This window comes from Pempheris klunzingeri, chromosome 11, assembly GCF_042242105.1.
Source record: "Pempheris klunzingeri isolate RE-2024b chromosome 11, fPemKlu1.hap1, whole genome shotgun sequence".
NCBI classification, from domain to species: Eukaryota; Metazoa; Chordata; class Actinopteri; order Acropomatiformes; family Pempheridae; genus Pempheris; species Pempheris klunzingeri.
The window spans coordinates 7,669,825-7,693,519 of NC_092022.1; the positions used below are offsets into that span (position 1 = coordinate 7,669,825).

At 41.8% G+C, this 23,695-nt stretch overlaps 3 protein-coding genes across 6 annotated transcripts; all 3 read right to left on the bottom strand.

Moving 5' to 3' along the window:
- Positions 1-3,593: 3,593 nt before the first annotated feature.
- Positions 3,594-8,133, bottom strand: LOC139209982 (uncharacterized). Its single transcript, XM_070839923.1, has 7 exons — positions 7,988-8,133; positions 7,425-7,525; positions 6,294-6,374; positions 5,453-5,600; positions 4,843-4,922; positions 4,648-4,741; positions 3,594-4,118 (listed from the first exon to the last, which is right to left on the bottom strand). Exons 1-7 carry the CDS (start codon positions 8,091-8,093, stop codon positions 3,709-3,711), a joined length of 1,020 nt encoding a protein of 339 aa, XP_070696024.1. The 5' UTR covers positions 8,094-8,133; the 3' UTR covers positions 3,594-3,708.
- Positions 8,134-8,517: 384 nt separating this feature from the next.
- Positions 8,518-11,048, bottom strand: nsun5 (NOP2/Sun RNA methyltransferase 5). The gene is made up of 4 exons (XM_070839680.1): positions 9,934-11,048; positions 9,639-9,849; positions 9,164-9,328; positions 8,518-8,817 (listed from the first exon to the last, which is right to left on the bottom strand). Exons 1-4 carry the CDS (start codon positions 10,856-10,858, stop codon positions 8,619-8,621), a joined length of 1,500 nt encoding a protein of 499 aa, XP_070695781.1. The 5' UTR covers positions 10,859-11,048; the 3' UTR covers positions 8,518-8,618.
- A 762-nt stretch (positions 11,049-11,810) lies between these two features.
- mybl2a (v-myb avian myeloblastosis viral oncogene homolog-like 2a) lies at positions 11,811-19,325 on the bottom strand. 4 transcript variants are annotated; one of them, XM_070840171.1, is made up of 13 exons: positions 19,090-19,325; positions 18,826-18,881; positions 17,381-17,480; positions 17,055-17,126; positions 16,758-16,850; positions 16,416-16,636; positions 16,122-16,242; positions 15,769-15,822; positions 15,266-15,504; positions 14,266-14,968; positions 13,695-13,937; positions 13,344-13,544; positions 11,811-13,105 (listed from the first exon to the last, which is right to left on the bottom strand). In XM_070840171.1, the coding sequence occupies exons 3-13, from the start codon at positions 17,477-17,479 to the stop codon at positions 12,503-12,505; spliced, it is 2,649 nt and encodes an 882-aa protein (XP_070696272.1). In that variant the 5' UTR covers position 17,480; positions 18,826-18,881; positions 19,090-19,325; the 3' UTR covers positions 11,811-12,502. The 4 variants fall into 4 exon arrangements, with proteins under 4 accessions (XP_070696272.1, XP_070696270.1, XP_070696271.1 ...); XM_070840169.1 differs by having other exon boundaries at positions 18,822-18,881; XM_070840170.1 differs by lacking the exon at positions 18,826-18,881.
- Between the last annotated feature and the right edge of the window lie 4,370 nt (positions 19,326-23,695).

Below are 23,695 nucleotides of genomic sequence, written 5' to 3' on the forward strand. Positions count from 1 at the left end.
AGCCTGTGGCTAAAACTACCTGAAGTGCCCGTGATAACTTAATATGCTAATGCTAATAAAAAGATGTTGTTTAACTCGTTGCTTTCTAGAAAAGAAAACCAGCAGACCAGTAAGCACAAGCCATCGTGGTTGAGTTGATTGCGATGAAAAGACTAAGCTGGTCATGCTGGGCTCACAATACGGAAGTGCTGTTTTACATAGTGCTAACCATTTCAGCCCTGCACAAAAAATCGTGATCACAAAAGTGGAGAAAAACTGTTCAATGGTTTACTCTAGTGGCATCGCCAAGTCCAAATTCACACCTACTGAAAACTTGAGTTCATCGCAATTTACCTCAAAGTAAAAAGACCATTTTCTTATCGCCATGCTAACTGTTCTCGTCAACATGCTAATTATCTTCAGCATGTAACACAGCATAGTCTAGCAGGTAAAGCATTAGCATGTTACTGTGCTAACAGTATGAATGCTAACTGGCTATGGCTAATTGCTGTAATTAGTTTTGCTGATATTAGTATTGACACATCAAATTAGCCTTGTTAGCATTCTGTAAATTATAAAATAATGGTGGCTGGTGGTGTTCATGACCACTCACTGTCACAATGTCTCATGACTTGCATGACTTAACCGTGCCATTATTTATTTAACTTTAATTTATATATTTATATATATATATATTCAAGCTTTCATTTCTAAGAGGAAGAGTGGTATTTGTCCTTTAAAAATGTAAAATGCTGCTTTAACAGTCTCTCTGTCATGTCCTGTCTAATCATCCAGTTTCAATCAGAGAACATCAAATCACTGCCACCATCAGGAAATGATTGCTGATTTTTTAATACTAAATAAGATAACTGTCCCCCAATATTTGACTTGTAATCGTACAAAATGACTGACTCAATGAAAATGAAACAATAGTGATTTTCAGAGCACACTTCAGTCTGGATCGACGAATAATTGGTCCTTTAGCTTTAAATCAGGTTTTCCATTCAGGAGCAGAAATCCTGAAGACATCCCTGTCCGATCTTTAGGGACTAGCACTCAGCAGAAAATGACTCCCTTTAGACTTTGATGTCCTCTTATGTAAGCATGTACAGTTGTGTATGTAGAGCTCAGCCCCACCTTATGCAGTCTGTGTATTGGTTTGGTTTAAGTGCCCTGGCGACTGGCAGGAGTCTGTAGGCTCCTACAGGCCCACATCCACCAAGTGGTGTGCATATTTAATGTGTGTTAATAATTGAAAAGCCTATTGAAAGATTCACACGGGCTGCAGCATGTGTACGTGTGTGAGCATATGAGACGTGAGAGAAGGTATACGGGTGATCTACGGAATTATTTTAATATTTCTGCCCGAGATTCAGATTTAGGGTTCAGCAATAACTCAAAGTCAACATTTATGACCTGTCAATACAATAATTTAAATACATTGAAAGTGATACTATATTTTACGGATACAAATGCAAAAAAAACTCCTACCAAAATTACAATTTGATTTCACTTTGATGTAGTTTTCCTGTATAATTGCTAACTTGTCTTTAGTTGTTGTCAAACCCTTCTATCTTCAAAGCTCAAGATCAACTTTAGATTTTTTTTTTTAATATATTTCCAGATTTTCCAGAGAGATTTCATAAACCCAGTGCATGGAAATGATTTCATATTTTACTTCCAAATATGAAGGTGGGAATATGTAATCTTTGCACTGATAAAATATTCATGCACTCTCTTAACTACTTTAACTGAAGTAAATGATCAGTTTTAGCATTTAACCAATGTTTATTCTCAGGTCAGCAGACTTCTTTTTTCTGTCATCTCCTTGTTGATTTGAGAATTCTTGCTGATTTTTTTAATTGTTTTTTTATGCAGAAGTTGAAAAAACTCTACTGATGCTGCACAAAGCTTCAGTCAAGTGTAAGTAGTTGTTTTAAATTGTTTCTAAATGTGTGTTTGTTTGTAACTAACAGTGCTGTCCTGTTGTGCCTCACAGTCCTCTGTACACTGTACTGACTGAACTCCAGCTGGTGAGAAGGACCACAGAAGATTGGATGTGATGTTTGGGACGACCTTTGACCTCGCTCCTATAGCGCAGCAGGAGTCTGTCTGGTCTTTGAGGTGGACGAGCGTGTCAGCTGTGCGTGAAGGAGGAAAGTAAAATGGCCTGACAGATTGTGTGTGTATGTTCGTACGGTTCATGCTGTAGGTGCTGGGAGCGCCGACAGGCTGGGCGTTTCGGCCCGACAGCCGTCTAAGCATCTGTCCTTATATCTGTCAATCTGTCGTATGGATTCTTCTCCACTAATGCACAGACACACACACACACGTACATATGAACACATGTGGGGTGGCTCACACACCTCCTGTCAAACTAAATTGCTGCCACTTCAGCACCTTCAAAACTCACAGATGCTTTAAATACATACAGCCTGTACATGATAAACACTTATTAAGCGCTCATCCACTGAAACCGCAAGAACACGCACAGTCCAGGCCGTCACACCTCCTCACCATTCATACAGGGCAGGACACGCTTCTAGCATTTAAGTGAAATTTTAAAGGATGATTGAAGTCTAACATTTCATCAGCATTTGTGTGTGTATGTACTTTGTCGTCATGCATATAGGGTCAGACAGTGCTACAGGGTTCCCCACTTCCTTCCAAGTCACTGAGCCCCCACCCCCCCCGGACACACACACACACACGCGCTAACTGTCTACCTCATGGCCAGTTTCTCAGACACAAAGGAATATCAATGTACAGTACATTGTCTCATTGTATCATTTTAATGGGTCAGTGCCCCTAAATTACAATAAAAATATATATATACATTTTGAGAAACATCCACATTTGGGACCAAAGCGATACAGAGACAATACAGGAGCATTCAGATTTGAATTTCTGATTCTCCAAAAAAAAAAAAATTATGCCTCTTTCCAATTTAGTCAGGATAATCCAGAGCTCGCTGTGAACCATCTGCATGGTTAGATACTGTTTTGTGAGAAAATGTGTTTAATGATTTAGGTGAAATGATCCTTAAATTAAGCACTACTGTACTGGTAAGTACTGCTAAGAAATTTATTTACCTTTACCAGCAGAAACACTAGTTCAGAATCCCATTATTAACCTGATATAACTCTGTATTATGCACATAAAAATATATTATTAAAATGATAGTTTGAACAACTAAGGAAGAGATGCTTAATTATCCTAATTCTGTAATTTAAAGACTAAAAAGACTCTTGAATGTAAACACTTAATACTGTGTGTTTGTGCCTCTCAGTGCAACTGTATTCAAGCCTGAATGAGAAGCTTCTCTCCCACATTAAAAGCCACTTAGGCAGTGTGAGCATGCGCTGTAGGAGAAAAGTGTTCAATGGCATCAAATATTCAGATGGTAAAATAACTGCACCTTGTATTGAAGCACATAATCCTCAGAGGCCGTCTAAAAAGGAAGAGGGGAGTTAAAACCTTACTGGATGGCCTTTATAATGCATAAAACAAAAAAGCAGCTTCAGTCTTTGTGCACAGAAACTAAATTATTATATATCCATATAACTACGGATCAAAATCAGCAAAAGTGGCATATAGTTTAATGGAGGATTGAATTGATCAGCAGTTGTATTTTATTTTTTTCCAGTATGGGGTTGTTTTGTCTTGAGATGTTTCTCCTCTCTTACTCCTCACCCCATCTGTCACATCCCCTCAGTTAATGCCCCCCCTTTAGCTCCTGTACTCATCACCGCAGTCCCCGATGAGCGCCACGAGGTCCCTGGAGCGGCGCGTCACTGCTTCTATGGCGTCGAGATCTTCTGCCGTCAGCTTCAGGTCAGGGCTGCAGCTACGCAGACTGTCGCTGATGTGTTGCCCCGCCCCTGCAACGCCCAGCCGACAGCCTACGATGACCCCGCCCACTGCAGGGCGATCCAGCACGTAACGTGTTGCCACGCTGGCCACTGAGCAGTCATGTCTCTTGGCAGCCATCTCCAAGGTGACAAGGAGGTCCTGGAAAAGGCTCCAGCCACCCCAAGAGTCGATCATGTTCTTGTACTTAGAGAGGGAGGCGGTGTAGAGCTCCGCCTTGGAATGAGGCTCCACCTTCCCCAGATAACGCTCTGAGAGCAGACCACCAGCTAAGAGAGGACAGTGACGGAGAAAAAAAAGAGGGATGGAGGAGTTAAAGCAGTCGGGGAGGTTGGCGAGAGAGGATAAGAGGAGGAATTACAGGATGGCGTGGAGGGAGGAGTGGGAAGACGAGGTGACAGGAATAAGGAGATGGAGCGGAGAGGAGGAAGGGGGTGAAGCGTGAGAAGGTAGCGAGAAAACATGAGAAGGGAGGGGAGAAGCAGTGGAGAAAAAAAATAGGGTAGAGATGAAGACCATTGAGGTCAGGAGGAGGACGTGATGCAGAGAGGAAGGAGAGAAGGTGATGGAGGCGGAGGGCAGAGGATGTGTCATCACGACAACTGACTCCATTTTAGAAAACCACCATTTTACATCCTTACACCATGATGGAAAATGTGCTGCTTCTATCATTAAAAATGTACAGCTTTGTAACTCTCCACTGGAATGATGCGTTTAAGTACTGCAAATGATAAAATATATATATATATATATATATATATATCATGACTGGATTTAAAGACGTGTGTTGTCTCTCACCCAGAGTGCCATAAGTGAGGAGCAGAATGTTGTTAGCCAAACAGAACTGCTCCATCTTCACTGCAGGTCGGTGATCGATCACAGAGTACTGAACCTGCACGACAGATACATAAAATACAAAAATATGGTTAACAGACACGCTGACGGAGCAGGAGAGAGAAACCCTGACAGTCTGACGGATGGTAGAAGTGATACCTGGTTACTGGAGATGCGGATGCCTCTGTCGGTGATCTCCTGCAGCCTCTGTGTGTCAAAGTTAGTGAGGGCGAGCTCTCCTGAGGGGAAAAGGGGAAAAACGGGTGAGACCTTGAAGTCTTCTCAAAATTTTAAAAAGAATGATCTCTGGAATGATCTCTGTTTAACAGGAGAGAGCAACCAGAAATAGACATACTATACTGCCTTACCCATGTGTGATCAGCGCTAGAGCCCAATTTTTAAAAAAGAAAATGTTGATATTGTAGAGCTAAAATAATCAAATAATAAGTTTTAAAGAAATTCATCAAACTTTTGGTTTTGTGTTAAGATTAATAAAAACTCCAGGAGCTGATGAAGACCATAAGATGCATTTGAAAGATCCTAAAAAAAAAGTTAGTAAGTGGACTTTGGGTTAATGTTATTTTGTCAAATTACCATTTCAACTGAAATCTACATCAAATGCAGCCTATAAAACATTAGTATTTTGCAATTTGCCATCATACTGTACGAATACTGATATCTATGATGATATATCGGTCAGACTTAAATATTTTTGCGTGTATAAAAAGTATCCAGGTATGTTCTGCTATTGTTGTCTCTTCTTACGTACGTATGAGTCCCTCCTGCTGCAGGTCGGACAGGTGTCCCAGTGCGTCCAGGTATCTTTTGTCTCTGTAGTCCCACCAGTGGAACTGAACACAGTCCAGACTGTCCACCTGCATCCGGGTCATGGAGCGCTGCAGCGCCTTCTCCACCACCTGCACACACACAGTGAGACACTTTAGCACCTGTTTCTACTCATATAAAATGTAATGAGCAGAGTTTCATTCTGCCGGGAAGGTCCAGATTCTGTCTGTCTGCATCCATCAACACGAACATACAGTGTGAGACAATACCACAGCACAGACCGATACTGGACTTTAGAGGCTGATATCAATCTTTGTTTAAAATCTAATACAGATATATCAGCTGATGGTAATTAATCTTTTAGGTTCTGTATTTCTATTGTTGTTATTGCTTATATGCTAATCAGGACTTTTCACTGTTGAAAAATCAACTTGTGTGTGCTCTCTTTGTTTACAGTTTATTTATTTGCATGCAATGGTGCAAATAAATCCTCTAAATTGTTTTCAACTGCAACATATTGCGTGGATACTGCGTTTTCCTAACAATCATGTTTTAGTACACATACAACCATGAATAAATCTAAAGTTGATACTTCCGTAACGTAAGGACCTCGTAAAACAAAGGACCTAGAGGGAATCATTGAAGAGGACTCAACACGGACAAAGGCTTTTCTGTGTGGTTTTACATTAGTTCAGTGGACCAGTAAGAAGACCTTCCAGGTCTTTATAAAAGAGACACACTGCTCTCTAGTGGATAAAACTATTCTCACTATAAAACACGACAGACGGAGGGTGAGCGCGTCGACAGAGTTGTCAGTGGCTCACCTTGCGGTCCATTGGTCCTGGTCTTGGCACATATTTGGTCAGACTCTGCAGAGCAGGCGGGTCATTCCCAGAGGACTTCAGCTACAGATCAGACAAAGAAAATTTGAATTGAGCTATGTCTTGTCTCTGTAGCTTCCATTTATAGTCTAATATTATCATGCTAAATATCTTGTAAATTATTAACTACTGCATAGTTTTTTACTGTTTTTCGCTGCCAACAATAGTGAAAAGCAATTTTAAAGGGCTGCAGTACTAAGAAATGTGTGTTGTTTAATTATAACAGCCTGAAAAGCATCTGTAACAATATATAAAATGTGAAACAGGGAGTAAAAAGAGGTTTTATAGGAGAAGAGCTCTCTGTGTCTCTGCACATTATTCCAGGTGAACGGCTGAAACCATGGTCGATACCATTAGACTGTCACAGCACATCAGCCGCTGCAGCTCTGATCGGAGCCACACTGGGACCCCTCTGAGTGCACGGGCATGTTTGTGTGTGTGTGTGTGTGTGTGTGTGTGTGTGTGTGAGAGTGTACAAGACATGCAGACAAAGCATTAGCTACTGTGAATACTTGTGTGTGCAAGAGCATTTCTTAATGTGTGTGTCGAGTATCTGCAGCTCTGTGGAGATCACAGAAAAAAAAGAATCAATAACTGGCAGGACTGAGCTTACAGCAAAAATACAGTATGAATGACAAGTGTGTGCTTCAGTAAAAAACTAAATAAAGTCTTTTATGTCATTTATTTTTATGTGACTCAGGATGATCACATGGTATGGAGCACAAGCAGAGAACATACAGTAATAGGAAAACGACAGCATGGCTGAAGTATAACAAATACTAACCAAATTAAGTACATTCTTCAAAAAGGCGTCTAAATTACAATTAACCTTCGGCTTATCTGGTTGTAATAACAAAATTACCGGTTTAAAAGCTTTCATCTGATTGTTACTGCAACATTTTGCCATATTGTCGCCCCTTCAGTCGTGTCATTACACCCCTGATGATGAAGTCAAGCACTGAAAACAGGTAACACTGCATGCATGAGTGAGTTTATCTAATCACATCTGGTGAGAGAAGTCCTGTCTTTAAACGTGTGTGTGTGTGTGTGTTTGTGCGTGTGTGTTTTGAGTACCTGGCTGTTGAAGAGTCCAAATATTTCCTCTGCAGGCCCATAAATGTCTGCCATATCAAATGTGGTCAGACCAGCGTCTACGTAGGCCTGCATGTCTTCAACTGGAGAGACAGGAAGGAAACACTTGAGGTAAAATGGTTTATTCTAATCATTATTATTATCATTATTATTATTATTTGGAGTACAGTTAGGCTATGCAACAGGTAGTTTAAGAGGGTAGTTTTCACAATGCTGCATCACAAACATTAACAAATTATTTACAGAATCTGTTTTCATCTACATTTGAGCACTTTTTACATTTTCCTTTAATTGCTCAAACTTTCTCAGTCTTCTGTTACAACGTGAGACACAGTTTAACCCCATACTGCTGCAACTAAGATTAAAACCATGACGCCCTGAGAGCGTATTTGTAGTTGATCTGCTTTGACAACAAATAAACTGTGGACAGACTGAGTGTAGCCTAATTATCCACCACTTTCCCAACAGCCACCTGTGTTTTCACGACTGCTTTTATGAACTGGCACAATCTGCCATATCTCCATGATATCTGGGTCAGTGTTTACCTGCTTTGGCTTTATCCACCGCTCCGTGCGCCCCGGACACCTGCCACATCCCGTTCAGGACGCGGCACACCTCCAGACCTCCGGACAGCCTCACTTTGGGCACCATCCTGCTTTCAGGACCGGAGTTTGGTTTGATCACAGCCACACAGTGACTGTCCTTCCTGCATGGTTGATGAAGAGCAAAAACAGTTTATTCTTCTAGTCGCATCAGTGCAGAACTGTCGATCAACTCGATGCATTAATCTGTTTACTGCTGCAGGATATGAACAGTGACATTTACTTACTTTACGTTTTGGACAACACACACACATAAACCACCGGGTCTCCAAAACACAGTTACAAAATGTTTTGCATAAGCGTGTCACAAACGCCAACCAATAAGCAGCTCTGTTTGGCCGGATGTAAACTTCTTCTTCGGCAGGTTGGCTGCTGGTTTGCTGCCCCCTGCTGGACAAAACCTGTCACTTCTCTGGACAGAACAGAAACCAAGAGAACATCTGGCAATAAAGACGCACAGAGACTCAATAGAGTAAAAAAAAATTAATAATCTTTACTTTTCAGATACATTCCTCCATATTACAAACCGGTCCCTCCAGACAACATGCAGTAAGCAGACCAAGTTTTAATATTATCACTCCACTGTTGTTGCTGCTGCAGTCTTCTTCTTCTTCTTCTTCTTCCTCCTCTTCCTCTTCTTGCCTGGAGTACCATCAGACTGTCCTGGTGCAGGCGCTGGTGTGTCCTCCGTCTCTGAGGCTTCAGACTCGTCTTCAGAGGCTGCAGGTCTCTTCTCACAGGAGGACGGGTCGCGTGGCGTCGCCTCCGGCTTGCTGCGACAGAGCAGACGGCAAAAGTCAAACTGCTCATCTAATTTCAAAATTAAACGACTGCTTGTCTGCATTACAACCTGTAAAATATTCTCATAAAGTTTTGCTATATTTGTCAACTACAGTCCTGTGGCAGAAGACTAGTGCTGTGTGGGAACCTTTGAATTAATGAACAATATCCCAAATTCCATTTCAAGCTCAAGATTTTACAAAAACATTTTTTTTTTTTTTTTTTTAAAAGACACATTCAATAAGATTTCAAACTTTATTTAATACATTCAATAGGATTGATAACTTTGCATACTGTTTTATTATATATCAAAACTTTATAAGTCACCCCAGTATTTACCTTATCTGCACCGCTGGCTCCTGCGTCGTTTGCCCAGCCTCACTGTGTTTCTCCAGCAGAGCCACGAAGAAGCCGTGCGTGCGGGTCTTGGTGGTGCTGGCACGCAGACACTGAGTGAGCGGCTCCAGGCCTCGTTCAGGCCACTGAGCCAGCAGGGGAACCAACCTGGAGGAGGAAACGCAGACGCATTCAGGGAGCTGAACACTGATTTTTATCAAGTCCAACAGTAAAATCCACACGTTCACAGACTGATATCTGATTCCACATCTTCACTCTGGCCCACTGTTCCACTCAGAATTATATTGAAAGGCAAAGCAGAGAGTCTGAAAAGAAATTTAAATCAAGGGATGGATGCAAACGCTCCAAGATGCATGACCCAGACAGCCAATGTAAGAGAATAGCAGGAAGCGCACATGCTCATCACATGCACATCATCAAGTTTTTTTTTGAGTTTGAGAAAGTGGGTTGTTGCTACCTGAAGCCGGGGTTCTGCTGCAGACAGGCCGCTACGACTTCCTCGTTCTCCTGGCTGTGGATGGAGCAGGTGGAGTAGGCCAGGCGCTTCAGACGAGGGAACCTGAGGGCGTGGTTCAGGCACCGCAGCTGGAAGGAGGCCAAGGAGGCCAGACGGGCCTGAATATTCTCCTGGTCAGCAGAGGACGCACCATCCCGGAGACACACCATACCTGAGCCCCACACAAAGATTATAGGAGTTATGTTTAATCCTGTATAGACACACTTGTGTTCTGGTTTCTGGTGACTTCACCTACCTGATCCGCTGCAGGATGGATCCAGCAGGACATACTCTACATCTTTATACACTGGGCTGTCAGGGTCCACCTTCAGGAAGTCCTGGTTGGCCAGCTGCTGGCAGGTGACCCCAGCTCGGAGCAGGAGAGTCGACATGGTGGCCAGACGCTTGGCATCCAGATCAAAAGCAAACAGCTTGCCCTTGTTCTTCATGATGGCTGCCAGGTGGCTGGTTTTGTTACCGGGGGCGGCGCAGGCGTCGATGACATGGCTACCGGGTGTGGGGTTGAGGAGGTAGGCGGGGAGGCAGCTGGCTTTGTCCTGCAGGATGATGTGGCCGGCTTTGTACAGGAAGTGGTCATGGAAGTCAGTTTTAGGAGAGAAGACCAGCAGCTCAGGCAGATGCAGGTCCTTGACAAAGACTTTCCCCTTCAGGGTGAAGTCATCTAGCCTGCAGGCCTGTCCCAGGTAGGGGAAGCCATCCCTCTTCAGGTAGTCCACAGCATCCTCCACGGTGGTCTTCAGGGTGTTCACACGCACATACCTGGGCAGCGAGTCCCCGGTGGGCCGCTTGACGCTGGCCGGGAGTAGGTCTTCATTCTTGGTGACCTTCTGCTTCACCTTCATGCGGGCCAGCACCGCCTGCAGCCTGGGCCGGTGCTTCTGCATCATGGTCTTCCAGGAGCCGCCGCACTTCACTCCCCGGCCAATGAGCAGGTCGTACACCAGCACCTTGGCCAGGGGCATCCTCAGCTTGGTCTGTTTGAGCAGCTTGGCGGACTCAATGATCTCCTCCAGGATGGAAGAAAACTTCTGAGTCTCACAAACCAGAGCAAACAGCTGCTTGATGTTCGCAAATTTGCTGTCGTAAACCAGAGTTTTCAAAGCGCCCTGCTTCTTCTCGGCGTTCTCCAGGATCTCAGCTGCTTTTAAGTACAGAGCCATAGCGAAAGCTAACGTTTAGCTAGGTAACCTGCCGGACTACTTCACTACTTTATGATTTAGTTGTGACAGCTGGTCTGACACATTCCTCAACCTGTCGAAGCTTCTTCCTCTCTGAGCGGCGTTAGTTTTCTTATTTAGGTTTCCATTAAAGCAGCTTCATGGTTACTTTTCCACCATTGCACATGGCAGAGGAGGGGTCGTGACTCCGGAAGTAGAAGCTGACGCATTGTTTTCCTCTGACGTAACGGTCTGTCCAGCCAATCACTGATGAGCACTGAGAAATAATACGGAAGCACTTTTCACTTAAAAGTCTCCTTAAGACACATCATACAGGTGTATGAACGAAAACATTACAGTAACACCACGCAAATGTTTGGCATTTCAGTCAAATACTTAATTAATGTCTGATATGTCTTGTATCAAAATAAGTCTTTGATTTATTTTCATTTTATTTTTCCTAATCGTTTGTCTGGAGCTCTCAGGATAAATCACTCTGTATGCTTAATTGGCCATCCTTCCACCCTTTAGTCACTTACTGTTCCCACCTGACTACAGTATTAGTTGTATTCAGAAATTGATTTGAACAGGTGGAAGCTGTAGAGAAACAGTTTTTATTCTTTAATAGAAGTACATTCTGGATATTTCCATGTGGAGACACAGGAGGTCAGAAGATTCAAGTTCATGCTGGCATTTATTTCCATAATATGAGTAATCATCACTGTAATAAAATCAGTTAGCGGTCATTCAATATGAACTTCAAGTTTGTTTAAAAGCCTACCTGGTGAATGGCACAGAAAGACCTTCAACCCATCAACACCAACTCCCATCTGTCATAACAATTCAGTTAAGTCATCAAGGCTCTTGAGGTTCGTTGCCACAACTTTAAAGCATCACTGACCAATTAAAAATTGTAAAAAAAGACTGATAAAATAAGCATGGCTTCTGCAAAGAGTTGAAAAGTCTAATTCAATTTTAATGCACAGTCTGTCTGTATACAAAACAAATAAATTACAAGAAAGGGAAAAAAAAGTAGCTTACAGAAACTGACGGTAAGCTTTCTGGAACTCCAAGTTTTACTAAAACTTTTCAGGCACTGAATCTGTGGACTCATTGCAATTTACCTGCCAAGCAGCACAGCAATAAATGTCTGATTTCTGCATCAACAGAAACACATAATTCCTACGCATGATGACTTTGACCTTTGTCTGCAAGAAGGCAGCAGCACGTCGCCGTCAGAGGAGCTCGTTTTAGTTTGAAGTCTGAATGAGTGACGTCAAGTTCCTGTTCACTTCCCTGGACTTCATTTTTAAAGGAATCTTAATTCACACTTTCAGATTAGATTTTCACAGTGTTGAATTATGCTATGCTTTATTTATGCTGATATTTATTATATATTGTTCTTGGAATGCAGTTCAGCCACTGTGCAGCATCTTGTTGAGATATTGAGTAGATTTCCCCAATTTTCAATGTAACTTTGATTATTTTGTTGCTGTTCACTACAACATGATGCTTGTGAAGAAACATAATTGAGTGGTGTGCAAGCACAATTTATGGTGCAGAGTTTCTGTTAAATCCTATATGAGAAGTAAGCAGAAGCAGGTGTGGAGGTTCTTTGGATGGAGGATGGAACAGACCCAATTGTCATCAGTGTTTAACCACCCCGCTGGGCTTTTTACCAGTCTTTGTCTTTAAAGAGTTTTTGTATAGAAGCAGTCTCTCTGTGGTGTGAGGTGGCAGGCGGTTCCTCTTGGCTTTCACTATACACGCTGCCATCGGACACAGCCGGTCGAAGCCCCCTGAGGTGGCCGGGACTGCCAGCAGCTTCTTGGCGATGGCCTGGAGCTGGGGAAACCGAGTAGCAGATTTCCAGTACAACAAACTGGAGCTGCTCTCCAACAGTGGCTCTGATAGGTAGGTGTCAAGCTCTGACATCTTCATGGTCTTTGCAGGCGGCTGGAGGAAGTTAAAGATGGACTTGCGCTTGAGGTCATTTCCGCTGACCCTGTCGCAGGTGTCGTCGTCTGAGCTGCCGCCAGATGTCTCCATTAACATGTTGGTTTGGGCCTCCTCTTCATCTTCCTGCTCATATTTCAACTCCTCACTTGTCTGTTCTTTATCTGCCTCTACAGAGGGAGATGCTGAGGCCTCCATGCTTCCTAAGGTGGCCTCCACAATGGTGCGAGCCTGACACTTTGATGGGAATGTTAGGATGCCTGATTGGTCCTCCAGTTTTGAATCAGAAAACGGCTGGGGGGAAAAAAGCAAACCAGGGTGAGAATTGTGATTCTGAGTATAGGTAGGTATGATATGTATTATCTTTATTGCATTCATAAATATGTAACAGAGCTCAATATAAACAGAGAATATTAAAATGGGTATAAGATATCATTTAATGCAAATCTGCACCCCAACGTAACAGTTAATTTGTGCTGTGGTTGCAAAATGGCAAAGTAGTAACAGCAGTGCTTCTGTCAGAATTCAGTACCTGCAGTTTGATCCTGGGGTCGAGCACAGCCGCTAGAATCATGTCCTTCTGGTGAATCAGTGACTGGAAGTGTGTGTGGAGTCCTGTGCGCAGAGCCTTGCTGAAGTGGGCGTAGTTGGTGACGAGGCTCTCCAGGGTCTTATCAAGGCCAATGAGGGAAGGTATGATGAATGAGATGGTCACTCCATTTCCTTGCAGGACCTGGACACAAGAAGGAAATACTTTTCCATACTTCTTTTATCCCCGAGTAATGTAATATTTAAGAGTCTTACATGTGATTTTTTTAAAAAAACACTATAATCTGCTACATTCATAATACATGAAGCACAACTCAGAAACTTTCTCCTTTACCTGCAAGGCCTCCCCAAAGGGCTCGAGGAGACCCAGGATGTCAATCACTTGTTCCCTCTTGACCATGACCAAAGGCGGGGCACTGGCTGTATCGTTAGCCTCTATTCGAGCCTGAGCGAGGAGAGTCATGATGGCGCTCCAGGCGGACTCCTGCACCATACGGCGTAAAGACAGAATCATGGAGTTCCAGCGACAGTTGCTGGAGGAGGGGCACAGCGACACGTTGCACTCTTTCAACAAAACCTAAATGAGAAAATGAAATGAAATTGTCCAGTCAGGAAACAAATCTCTGATCTCAATGAATCTCCTCTTAATACAGTCTGGTGTGTGCCTGCACATGAAAAATAGGCACATTTCTCTCATGTGGAAGCTTGGACACTTTATCATAAAACATTCTGACCAAATCTTGATGTTTCAGGACACTGAATTTGAAAGGGTCAATAAGAAGATCTAATGAAGTCATAAGAAGAATGAGACACTTTGGATGTAAAATCAAATCTGTAATAGAAAACAGAGTTGCTGACCTGGATTATACACTTAAAAAAAATCTGTTTAATTCTGTCTCTCCTACCTCGCTCCAATAGGCGCTGTTTCTAAAAAAAGCCACTACGTTGTGGACCTGCGAGAGCAGGTTTTCCACAACCCTGGAGTTCTTCAGTGCCTCCTTAATCACAAACTGCAATGTGTTGGCCACACAGCTGGTCCTGGTCCCAATCTGCAGCTCTGAAAAGGGGGACTCCGAGTCAGACATCTGGTCTGACAGAAATGCCACCATCTCATCTCCATCCGGTTCTCCCCTGTTGGAGGAGCACATGATCTTGTAGTCGCAGAACAAGTTGTTCCCAGCCACAACTTCTTTGGCCTGGTTGGCGAGCACGTAGCCGATGCTGTGGGGAAAGAGGCCGTAGCTCAACAGCACACCCTCAAGCTCCCTGGCCACGGCAGTGATGAGGTTTCTGTGAGTGAGGTGACGGAAGGCCACAATGGGACGGCGGATCTGCCAGGAATCACTGATAAAGTGGAGCTGCACAATGCAGATGGGGTCCTCCACTGGATGGGATTGATTCCCGGCCCAGAGGTCAAAGGTGACATGAATGGCACTCTCACCATCTTTGGTTTTGGCAAGACAGGCTTTAAGGTCACGGATGAGCTGAGGCTTGACGGTTCTCTCCACATCATCATAGAGTTGTAGACACATGGTACGCTGGGAAAGCTTGTGGTATTCAGGGCTGATGGTGCTCATGAATGACCTGAAGCCTGCTCCTTCAACAAAACTGTGGGGAACAAAGTGAAGGTACATTAGTGTTGTGTATTTTCAAATGGTGTGTGTGCGTGTATGATTTACACTGGTGACTGGATGTCTATTTGGATGTCCATTGAAAGGCATACAAAATAGACAACTAGCTTTGTACTGCAGTAAATTGACAAATTCACAAAAATAGTTGCTTCAAAGACATTACCTAGGGACGAAATACTCATGAGAGCATATCTTTGACTTTGGGATTAATAAAGTTAGGCATTTTGACAACTTTGCACAACAAACTAACAAGGATACTAACAGTACATCTCACCTGAGTGGCAGCATATCTTCAGCAATCATCCTCAGTGTTGCATCTGCAAACTTTTTCTGCTCCACCGGCGCCGTTGCAGCACCTGAGCTGGAGCTGGGACTGGAACTCGAACTAGGGGGCAAGGAGGGACTTGGGGAGGAGAACTCTCTCCAGGATGCTGAAGTCTGTGGAGGCGGAACTGCAGTCTTCTGCTTGACTTTCTGATGTTCCTTCTGCTTTTTGTCACTCTCCAGCCTGACCTGCAGCAAAGAATAGGAGCATGAAACCAAATTGCCAGCCAGAAACATCATGGAGGAAAATATAAAAACATTTAGGACGATTTCACTGATGGTTTTGCATCCAAGACCACCTCTAAAAACCAAATGACACTGATGATTATTACATTAACTTAGGGAGGTCCCTACTGGTAATCTGACTGATGTAGCTCTGAAAAATTTAAGTGTCTCCTTGGGTAAAAGATTTAAAACATCTGAATCATAAGAGAAAATTTATAGCAAGCTTACCACTTTAGGGGTTACTGGTTCAGAGTCTAATACGACGTCACACTTGAAGTCAACCTGAAACAACATATAATGTCAGTGCACAATGGTGTTTTGCTGCCAAATATTATCATAATAATATTATAATCAGCACCAAAGCTTTTCTTTTTTTCAGTCTAACCAACAGCCCACATAATGATTAGATGGTATGTTAATGTCTATCAAGCATTTATTCATTTATTTATAATCTTTTCAAATTTGCTCACTGAGAAATCTTTGAGAAAAAAAAACATCTGAATGAACATCTGAAAGAATCTGTAAAAGCTGAAAACAATGAGCCGTACACTGTGTGTGCTAAAACTCAGTAAATACTGTACCTCTCCTTCTACAAACTGTTGAATATCAAGGGAAATGCTGTCAGCATCGTCTTTGTACAAGCCCAACTCTGCTTTACGTTTGATAGTAGCATTCCAGTGATTTTTCACAGAATTGTCTGTCCTGCAAAAGGAATCAAAAATGTACTTTAAAGTCTCTCTGTCGTCCCCGACCAAAGCAGGTTGATATGTCGTTAAATTCACCCCCTTATTTTAAGAACAACCAAATGATGCTTTTGACTGCCTGTCATCCAACTAGGTAAATTTCAGTAAATCAATCAACGCTGACCGACCAACCTTCCAGGAAGCAGCTTGGCGATCTCAGCCCACCGGTTCCCCAAAATGGAGTGGGCTTTGTAGATGATGAGGTCTTCTTCCTTGGTCCAGGAGCTCTTTTTCACCAGTGGGTTGAGGTGGTTGTGCCAGCGCTCACGACACTGTTTCCCCACCCGTCCCTTCAGGTGCATGGCAATCAAAGACCAGTGCTTGGTGCCGTACTTGGCCACCAGCTCTACTATCTGTGTCAGAGCAAACACATACATAAACACAAGAATTCAAGAGGAGACAGGTCAATACTGGATAAACTACAAACTCCATTTAAAGTAAATCAGTATCAGATGTTCTGTGTAACTGTTCCACCTTTTCATCTTCGTCTCTGGACCAGTAGCCCTTAACTATGTCAGGATCCAGGTGCTTTTTCCAGCGGTGCATACACTGGAATTCAGACCGACCCTATCAGAGCAATCAGAGAGAGTTTTTGTGTTGTTTGTTTCTGTTTTTTTTTTTTTTTTTTTTTTTTTAAAACAGGCCACTACACTTAGTATTTTTGATTATTCCACTGCTATGCCAACATTTGTGTTGGCCAAATTTCTAACGAGTCGGCCCTAGTGTGTAAAGGCCTTAACTCGACTGATTTTGCTCCTGCTTAGTACTTACTGGTAGAAAACTGGCAATGGTTTTCCAATTTTTTTTCCCAAAGTTGGTGATGAGGATTTTGAGATTTTCATCCTGCATACAACAAAAAACAGGTTCAGAAACAGTATGGTTTTATGTGAGCTTTAAGGTCAGCTTTCAGGTAAAACATATCAGGAAAACCGTTACTTGTGAAATTAGCTAATGAACCAGCCATTCAACAGAACATAATTTTTTAACAAGAATCATGTGCAGAATTACACTTTAGACAATGACATAAAAAACTTGAAATTATAGTGGGTGTAATGTCTCAAAAATACAAATCAGTTGACAGTTTTGTCTTCACTTACCTCTTCCCGAGTCCATTTGACTTTACACTGAGTACCATCCAGCTTCTCTGTGTCTGAGTCAGTATCAATGCACAGAGTACCATCCCCTTCTTCTTCCATGCTGCAACCACACAGATGATTAGAATAAACACATATCACTGGATTTAAACATATAGGGAATATAAACAGTGAGAGGACAGGCTAGATAGTAATTAGAGCACTTGGCACACAAAACATAGTGTTGATTGAACATATATTGGGGTTGATATGCACTCTATAATCGTGCTGTTGAGTATTAGAATGTGATTTTTAATAATTTAAATTAAATGTCTTTCATTTCTTATTGCATAGATGCAAAGACATGTCTAAGCCACATTTAGTTATCCCCTTAAAACATCAGCAAGCATATTACTCTTTAGTTTTATATTACTTATATTACTCTGCTACATTTAACGTGACCAAGATTGAGACACTGCTAGCTAATGCTGTCACTGCTGGCATTTTAAATCACCTGCATGTTAGCATCAATATCTATGGACAAGCAAAAGAAATGCAGAGGGTACCGAGACTGAAGTGCACAAATATCGACTGATACATAGGGTATAGTAAAATCTAATGCAATCGTACACAGCATGTCTGCCATAAACACTATCTTTACAATGATGATAATATTCAGTTCAGAGGTATGAATTTAACTATATTTTTAATTAAATATGCTGTAGCTTGCAGTATACTGAGAGTTGTGTTTCTATTCTTTTACTATTAGAAACAAATGAAGTCCAATTTTACTCTCCTGCCTTTTAACTTGGTACCTGTTGAAGCCATGGGGAACAAAGTTGCCACAGCTGTTTTGCGCACAGCTAGTAAGACCATAACAACTGCATGTTCAAGATAAAGGATAAACAAAATATAACTCCACTGTCACTTAGCTAGCTTGTAACCGTTTCCTTGTGTACAAAGCCTGTGTATTTCACTTCACACGGTCTGTGTGCACAGCCTATTCAACTAGCATGTCTCTTGTGCTACACAGCAAGAGCTAACGTTAGCTTAACTGTCCACAGAATAGCTAAAATAGCTTAGTGGCTAACATTAGCTGCTGCAAACTAAACTATTCACCTCGACACGAATTAGAAGCGTTCAGCTATATATCTAAAACAGTACTGGGCAACTCTCAAGACAAATTTAATGCGGTTAATTAGTCAAAACTGAGAAACAAACGAACTAACTTACATTCAAACTGGACTGTAACTTCAGGCTAGCTAACTTTGCTAGCAGGAACCAACGAACACGCCTGAGGAAACGTTGACTATAAGTTCAGACAGTAAAGCGCCTCTAGTGGCGTGTGTATGTTGCCTGCCCACCTTACAATATTCAAATCGGTGTTGGTGTTATTTTGACGCTAATGATTGAAACAGAGACGGTTTCAAGCTAGCTGGCATGGCAGTGGGAGAACACAGCCTACCTACACGGCAGATTATGCAACTGCTTCTGGAAAACAGCCGGGTCCAGCTTTTCCAGCTCACTGCCATGAGACAAGAGAACAGCGGCTCTTTTAACATGAGGAGGAAGCAATGGCCGTCTCACTTTCACAGTGATACACACAGAAATAGGAGAGAAACCACTTCATTCACAGCTGTAACGACCATTATAGTTTAATTCTCACAGCGATAATACGAAACGTGTTTTTAAACAAGGAAACATCCAGTACTGCTATTGTTTCCCACACTTACCCACGGGACATCCCTCCTCTGTCTCTCTGATCTCTGGAGGCTAACCGCAGCCGTTCAACCGCTAACGTTACCGGGACAAACGGTCCGCTCAGGCCGAGATGAGGGCTCGGCTAGCATAAGCTGAATTAGACCTGTGTTGAATGTCTTATGCCAGAGACGGTGGAGGAACTCTCCGTAGCGGTGGAAATTCACCCGGGAGCTGCACACCAGCGGTCTGTTCAGGAGCACCACGGCCACAGGGCTACACACACACACTCCCCGGAAACGACCACTGAGAGTGACGGTTTTAACCGACGCCGCTAACGGCTAACGGCTAACGGCTGCTGGTCGCTCTGCTGTCAGCCATTTTATTTTTTAACACCAACATCAACAAATGTTATTAAATAACAAGTTTGGGGGAACATTCACGAACGCTGCACTCACTGGTGTGTATGTGCAGGACTAGTTCAGCATCAGAAACATTTAAGTTAATTAAACTCTTGACAAATGTATTGCAGCTAGGCTAACTGTTAGCAGCTAACCATTGCTCAAACCCATTTAACCTTATTTTGAATTTTAATGAAGGTCTCTTGTTGGAGGCTATAACAGATGCTTGATTAATGTCTTCACTGAGACAGATGCTTTTCCTCTGACTTCAGGTTCCTTGTGAACAAGGTTTGTCTTGTTATTATTGTGCAATAGTACATATTTTTTTTAAATCGTCAAGCCCTTAAATGGGTATTCAGAGATGCCTGTGAACTCACCTTTAGACACATTATGTATTGGCATATGTTAATTGTGCGGTAGATTTGGTTGTTTTTCCAAATTTTAAAAGTGTTTGGTTTCAGGTTTAACACACACACACACAGACTTCGGTTGAAGAAAAATGAATAAAACATATGTAAAATAGCTTGTATCTGTTTTTAAACACTGTAACATTGAATTGTTACCATATTTTCATCAATGGTGACGCTGAAGTTACTATAACAACAACACAGTGCCATAATAACAACAAAGTCGTGATAGTTTTAATCTGATCTTATATAAGCATAACTGTATTTCTTTTTATATACTCATTTATATTCTCACATGTAGGCCTGGCTCAGTGTCCGTACTGTGGCATGTTTTTCCATGCCTGTGCGCACTGTTAATGTGGTCATAGATTTAAGCTCCAGTCTCCTGTACTTCGACTGTTTCAGCATCACTCCTGCTCTCCTCAGCAGTGTTGCTAGGCAACCGTTGGCTCCTGACAATATATCTCCAACACACATTTATGACCACTTTCCACATATATACCTGACACAACAATTGCACCTTAACGTCACATTAAAGCTGTCATCTTTATCCAAAACGAGTTCACTTCTGTTGTCCACATAATGGTCATGACAATGTATGTCTGCTGCACACAGTTCTGCGTGTGTGTGTACTACACATCCTTGACTTTTGTTTGTGTCGTTTGGCATTAAAATCCTTCCATGAGTCAGCCGCCCTGATCACATGTTGTGTTTCTCATTGTTGCCACTAAGTGGGGCAGTTGTACACTAATACTGAGCAGTTAAGAAAGATCCATCTCCTTACCTGTCTGTTTCTTCCCACAGGCGATCAAGTTTGTTCAACTTGTTGATCACTTTATTGAATGCATCTCTGCTGGTTAAGATGTCAGCTGCAGTAGAGTTTTTATTTGGTTAACTGAGTTTGTGCAGAAATACAACATAGAGGAGAAGTGATAGAAACAGATAAATTACTGTGATGAGGTAGAGACAAAACAGCCATGATAAAAAAGAAGGCAAACCAATAATATGTAATATAATAATAAAATTATAGACTCTTTCATATATTGAATGAAAGAACATTTTCCAAGAATTATCCCTTTGCTCTTTTAAACTATTTTACTTCTTAATTTTAATTTATTTTATTTGTTTCACTATTATCACCTCTGATACAACCACCTCTGATCATTGCCTTGCTGTGTTTATATCATTCATTTATTTACTTTTTGATTTTTTTACTCACTCATGTCATTACTATCTAGATTTTATCACAGAACAATAAACACATACAACATATTGGAGACTAACAATAGGAAAGAAATAGCTCTGTGCATATGTTCAGACATACAGGATGTTGTCAGTCACATCCTCCTGTCTCAAAGAGGGAGTTTTGATTTTGATTTTTGAATTTAAAATTTAATTCCTCTGTGCAACCCTCAGTGGACTCTGTCTTTCACCTTTTCATGTATTTTTCTCTCGTATTTATTCCAGATATATTCGATACAACATTTTTCAATGTTGAAATATTGTTGGTCCACACTATTGATAATGTTTAAGCTCTTAGTTTGTGTTGTTTTGGACAACATTTAAACTTTAGTTCACTTTTTCATACAGAAGCATTTGGCTATAAGTCACTATGATCTGTCATGTATCCAATAGATGTGAGATAGTTTGTTTATTGTGGTTTTGAAGTGTTTGAGCTGCTGTGTTCCTTGCTGATGAATCAGAGCAGGCAAACACTTATGAGTGATGACAGGCGTTAATAATATGATACGTGCAGAGCTGGAGTGTGAAAACTCAATGTGTGTGTTTGTGTAATGACTCAGGTTTGGTGCCAAAAGGACTTTGAGCGATTGTGTGCTCTAGTCTGCACGTTCCTCAAGTTGCACAATATTCACTGTCTGAATCTGACCTGAGTGTCACTTTCCTGTTTCGTCTGTTCAGAAACTTTGTTCAAGTTAAAATGTGTTTTGAAATTGTACGTAGTAGTGCCCAGACGTTGTTTTTGAATTAAAGCACAGGCACACATTGCTGACACAGATTTAGCTACATTATCATTATCCCATGCCGAAAGATGCTGTAAATACGTCACACACACACACACACACCTGTGTAAGCATCAAAGTGTTGAGCTGCTGTTTTCTTTTACATAAAATCAACAACACTGTTATCTGTTCAGTGTGTATTTGTTTGTTTTGGGCTCAGTAATCCCTCTAAATTCTGTTGGTGCCATCCACGGATGAATTCAGTGTTATGACAGCCTTGGTAACACACACACACACACACACACACATTACATGGTTGGATGACCATTGCGTCAATAGACGTCTTTCACAGTGTTACATGTTACGGTATATTTTTAGATTATCGTTGTGCATTACTGTTGGTGCACTGCAGAATTTGTGTTTAGTTGATCATGGTGGAATTGATTCAAACTACTTTATATACTGTTATCAATAACGCCGTGAGGGTTAAGGTGGCTCACACGGAGCTGTCTCTGCCTGCAGACATTGAGGCTGCATTCATTTGGCAGTGTGTGCTTTGCACCGCCTCTCATCTGCCAATTAAATCAGAGTTTATATACACACTGTTGCCCATAAAGTTGGAATAAAATGTTTTTTACCTCTTCTCATGAAACGATTGTGACAATGTGATTTATTCTTGATAAATAAAGTGTATATCTTCTCAACTTTATTGATCAAACTCTTCCAAACATATTACAGTGAAATTTAAACCACAATTAACCGTTGCAAACTGTGTATTCAGGCTTTAACAAAATTGGGGGTATTGAACAGTGTGTGTGTGTGTGTGTGTGTGTGTGTGTGTGTGTGTGTAGGGGCAGGGATGGGAGTGACTGATAGACAAACAGGAACAAAGAAATACTGACACTAAAGCATTAAAAAGTATGTTCATTTTCTTCAATAAACCACAAGCTAAACTGCTCTCAATGTCTTTATCTGCATTAGAGCGCTCACAGGTGAGGTAATGGCGACAGGGAAAAGGATCAGAACAACAGGAAAAATTGTAACTTACTAAGCAGTCTGCCATGCCACCAGCCCCTTTAAAAACAGATAAGGAACGGATATAGAGATTGTGGACTCTTACAAGTACCTGGCTGTTCATCTGAACAAGAAGCTGGACTGGACTGTCAATACTCAGCCAGCTCTGTCCTGGGCTGCAGCCTCGATCCTGTGGAGGTGGTGGGTGACAGGAGGATGGTGGCGAAGCTGTCATCGATTATGGACAATGTCTCCCACCCCCTACATGAGACTGTAAGAGCCCTGGAAAGCTCCATCAGTGACAGGCTTCGTCACCCACCATGAGTCAAGGAAAGGCATCGCCGGTCCTTCCTCCCTGCTGCTGTCAGACTTTACAATCTAGCCTGCTCTCAGTAGACCATCATGAAGAAAAAACAAAAAGTGCAATATTTCCTTTTTTATTTTTTTATTTTTATAACCAAATCATGTGCAATAGCCTTTTTTATCATGCAATGTACACTGCTTTTTGTATATACTGTATATATATATATATATATATATATATTCTCCTTTTTTATATCTTTTATTTTTTTATATTTCTATATATCTTTATACTTTTATCCAGTGTGTGTGTATGTGTATGCGTGAACTGCTGCTGCTGACACTGTGAATTTCCCCACCGTGGGATGAATAAAGGCTAATCTAATCTAATCTAATCTAATCTAAAAACATTTGTTATAAAAGTAATCAGAGAGTAACCGGATATAATAAATTACATTACTCTGATGTAGTAATTCACGTAATTATATTTCTTATTACATATTTAGCTGAGAATCTGTAACCTGTAACATTTGAAAAGTGACCTTCCCAACACTCAGG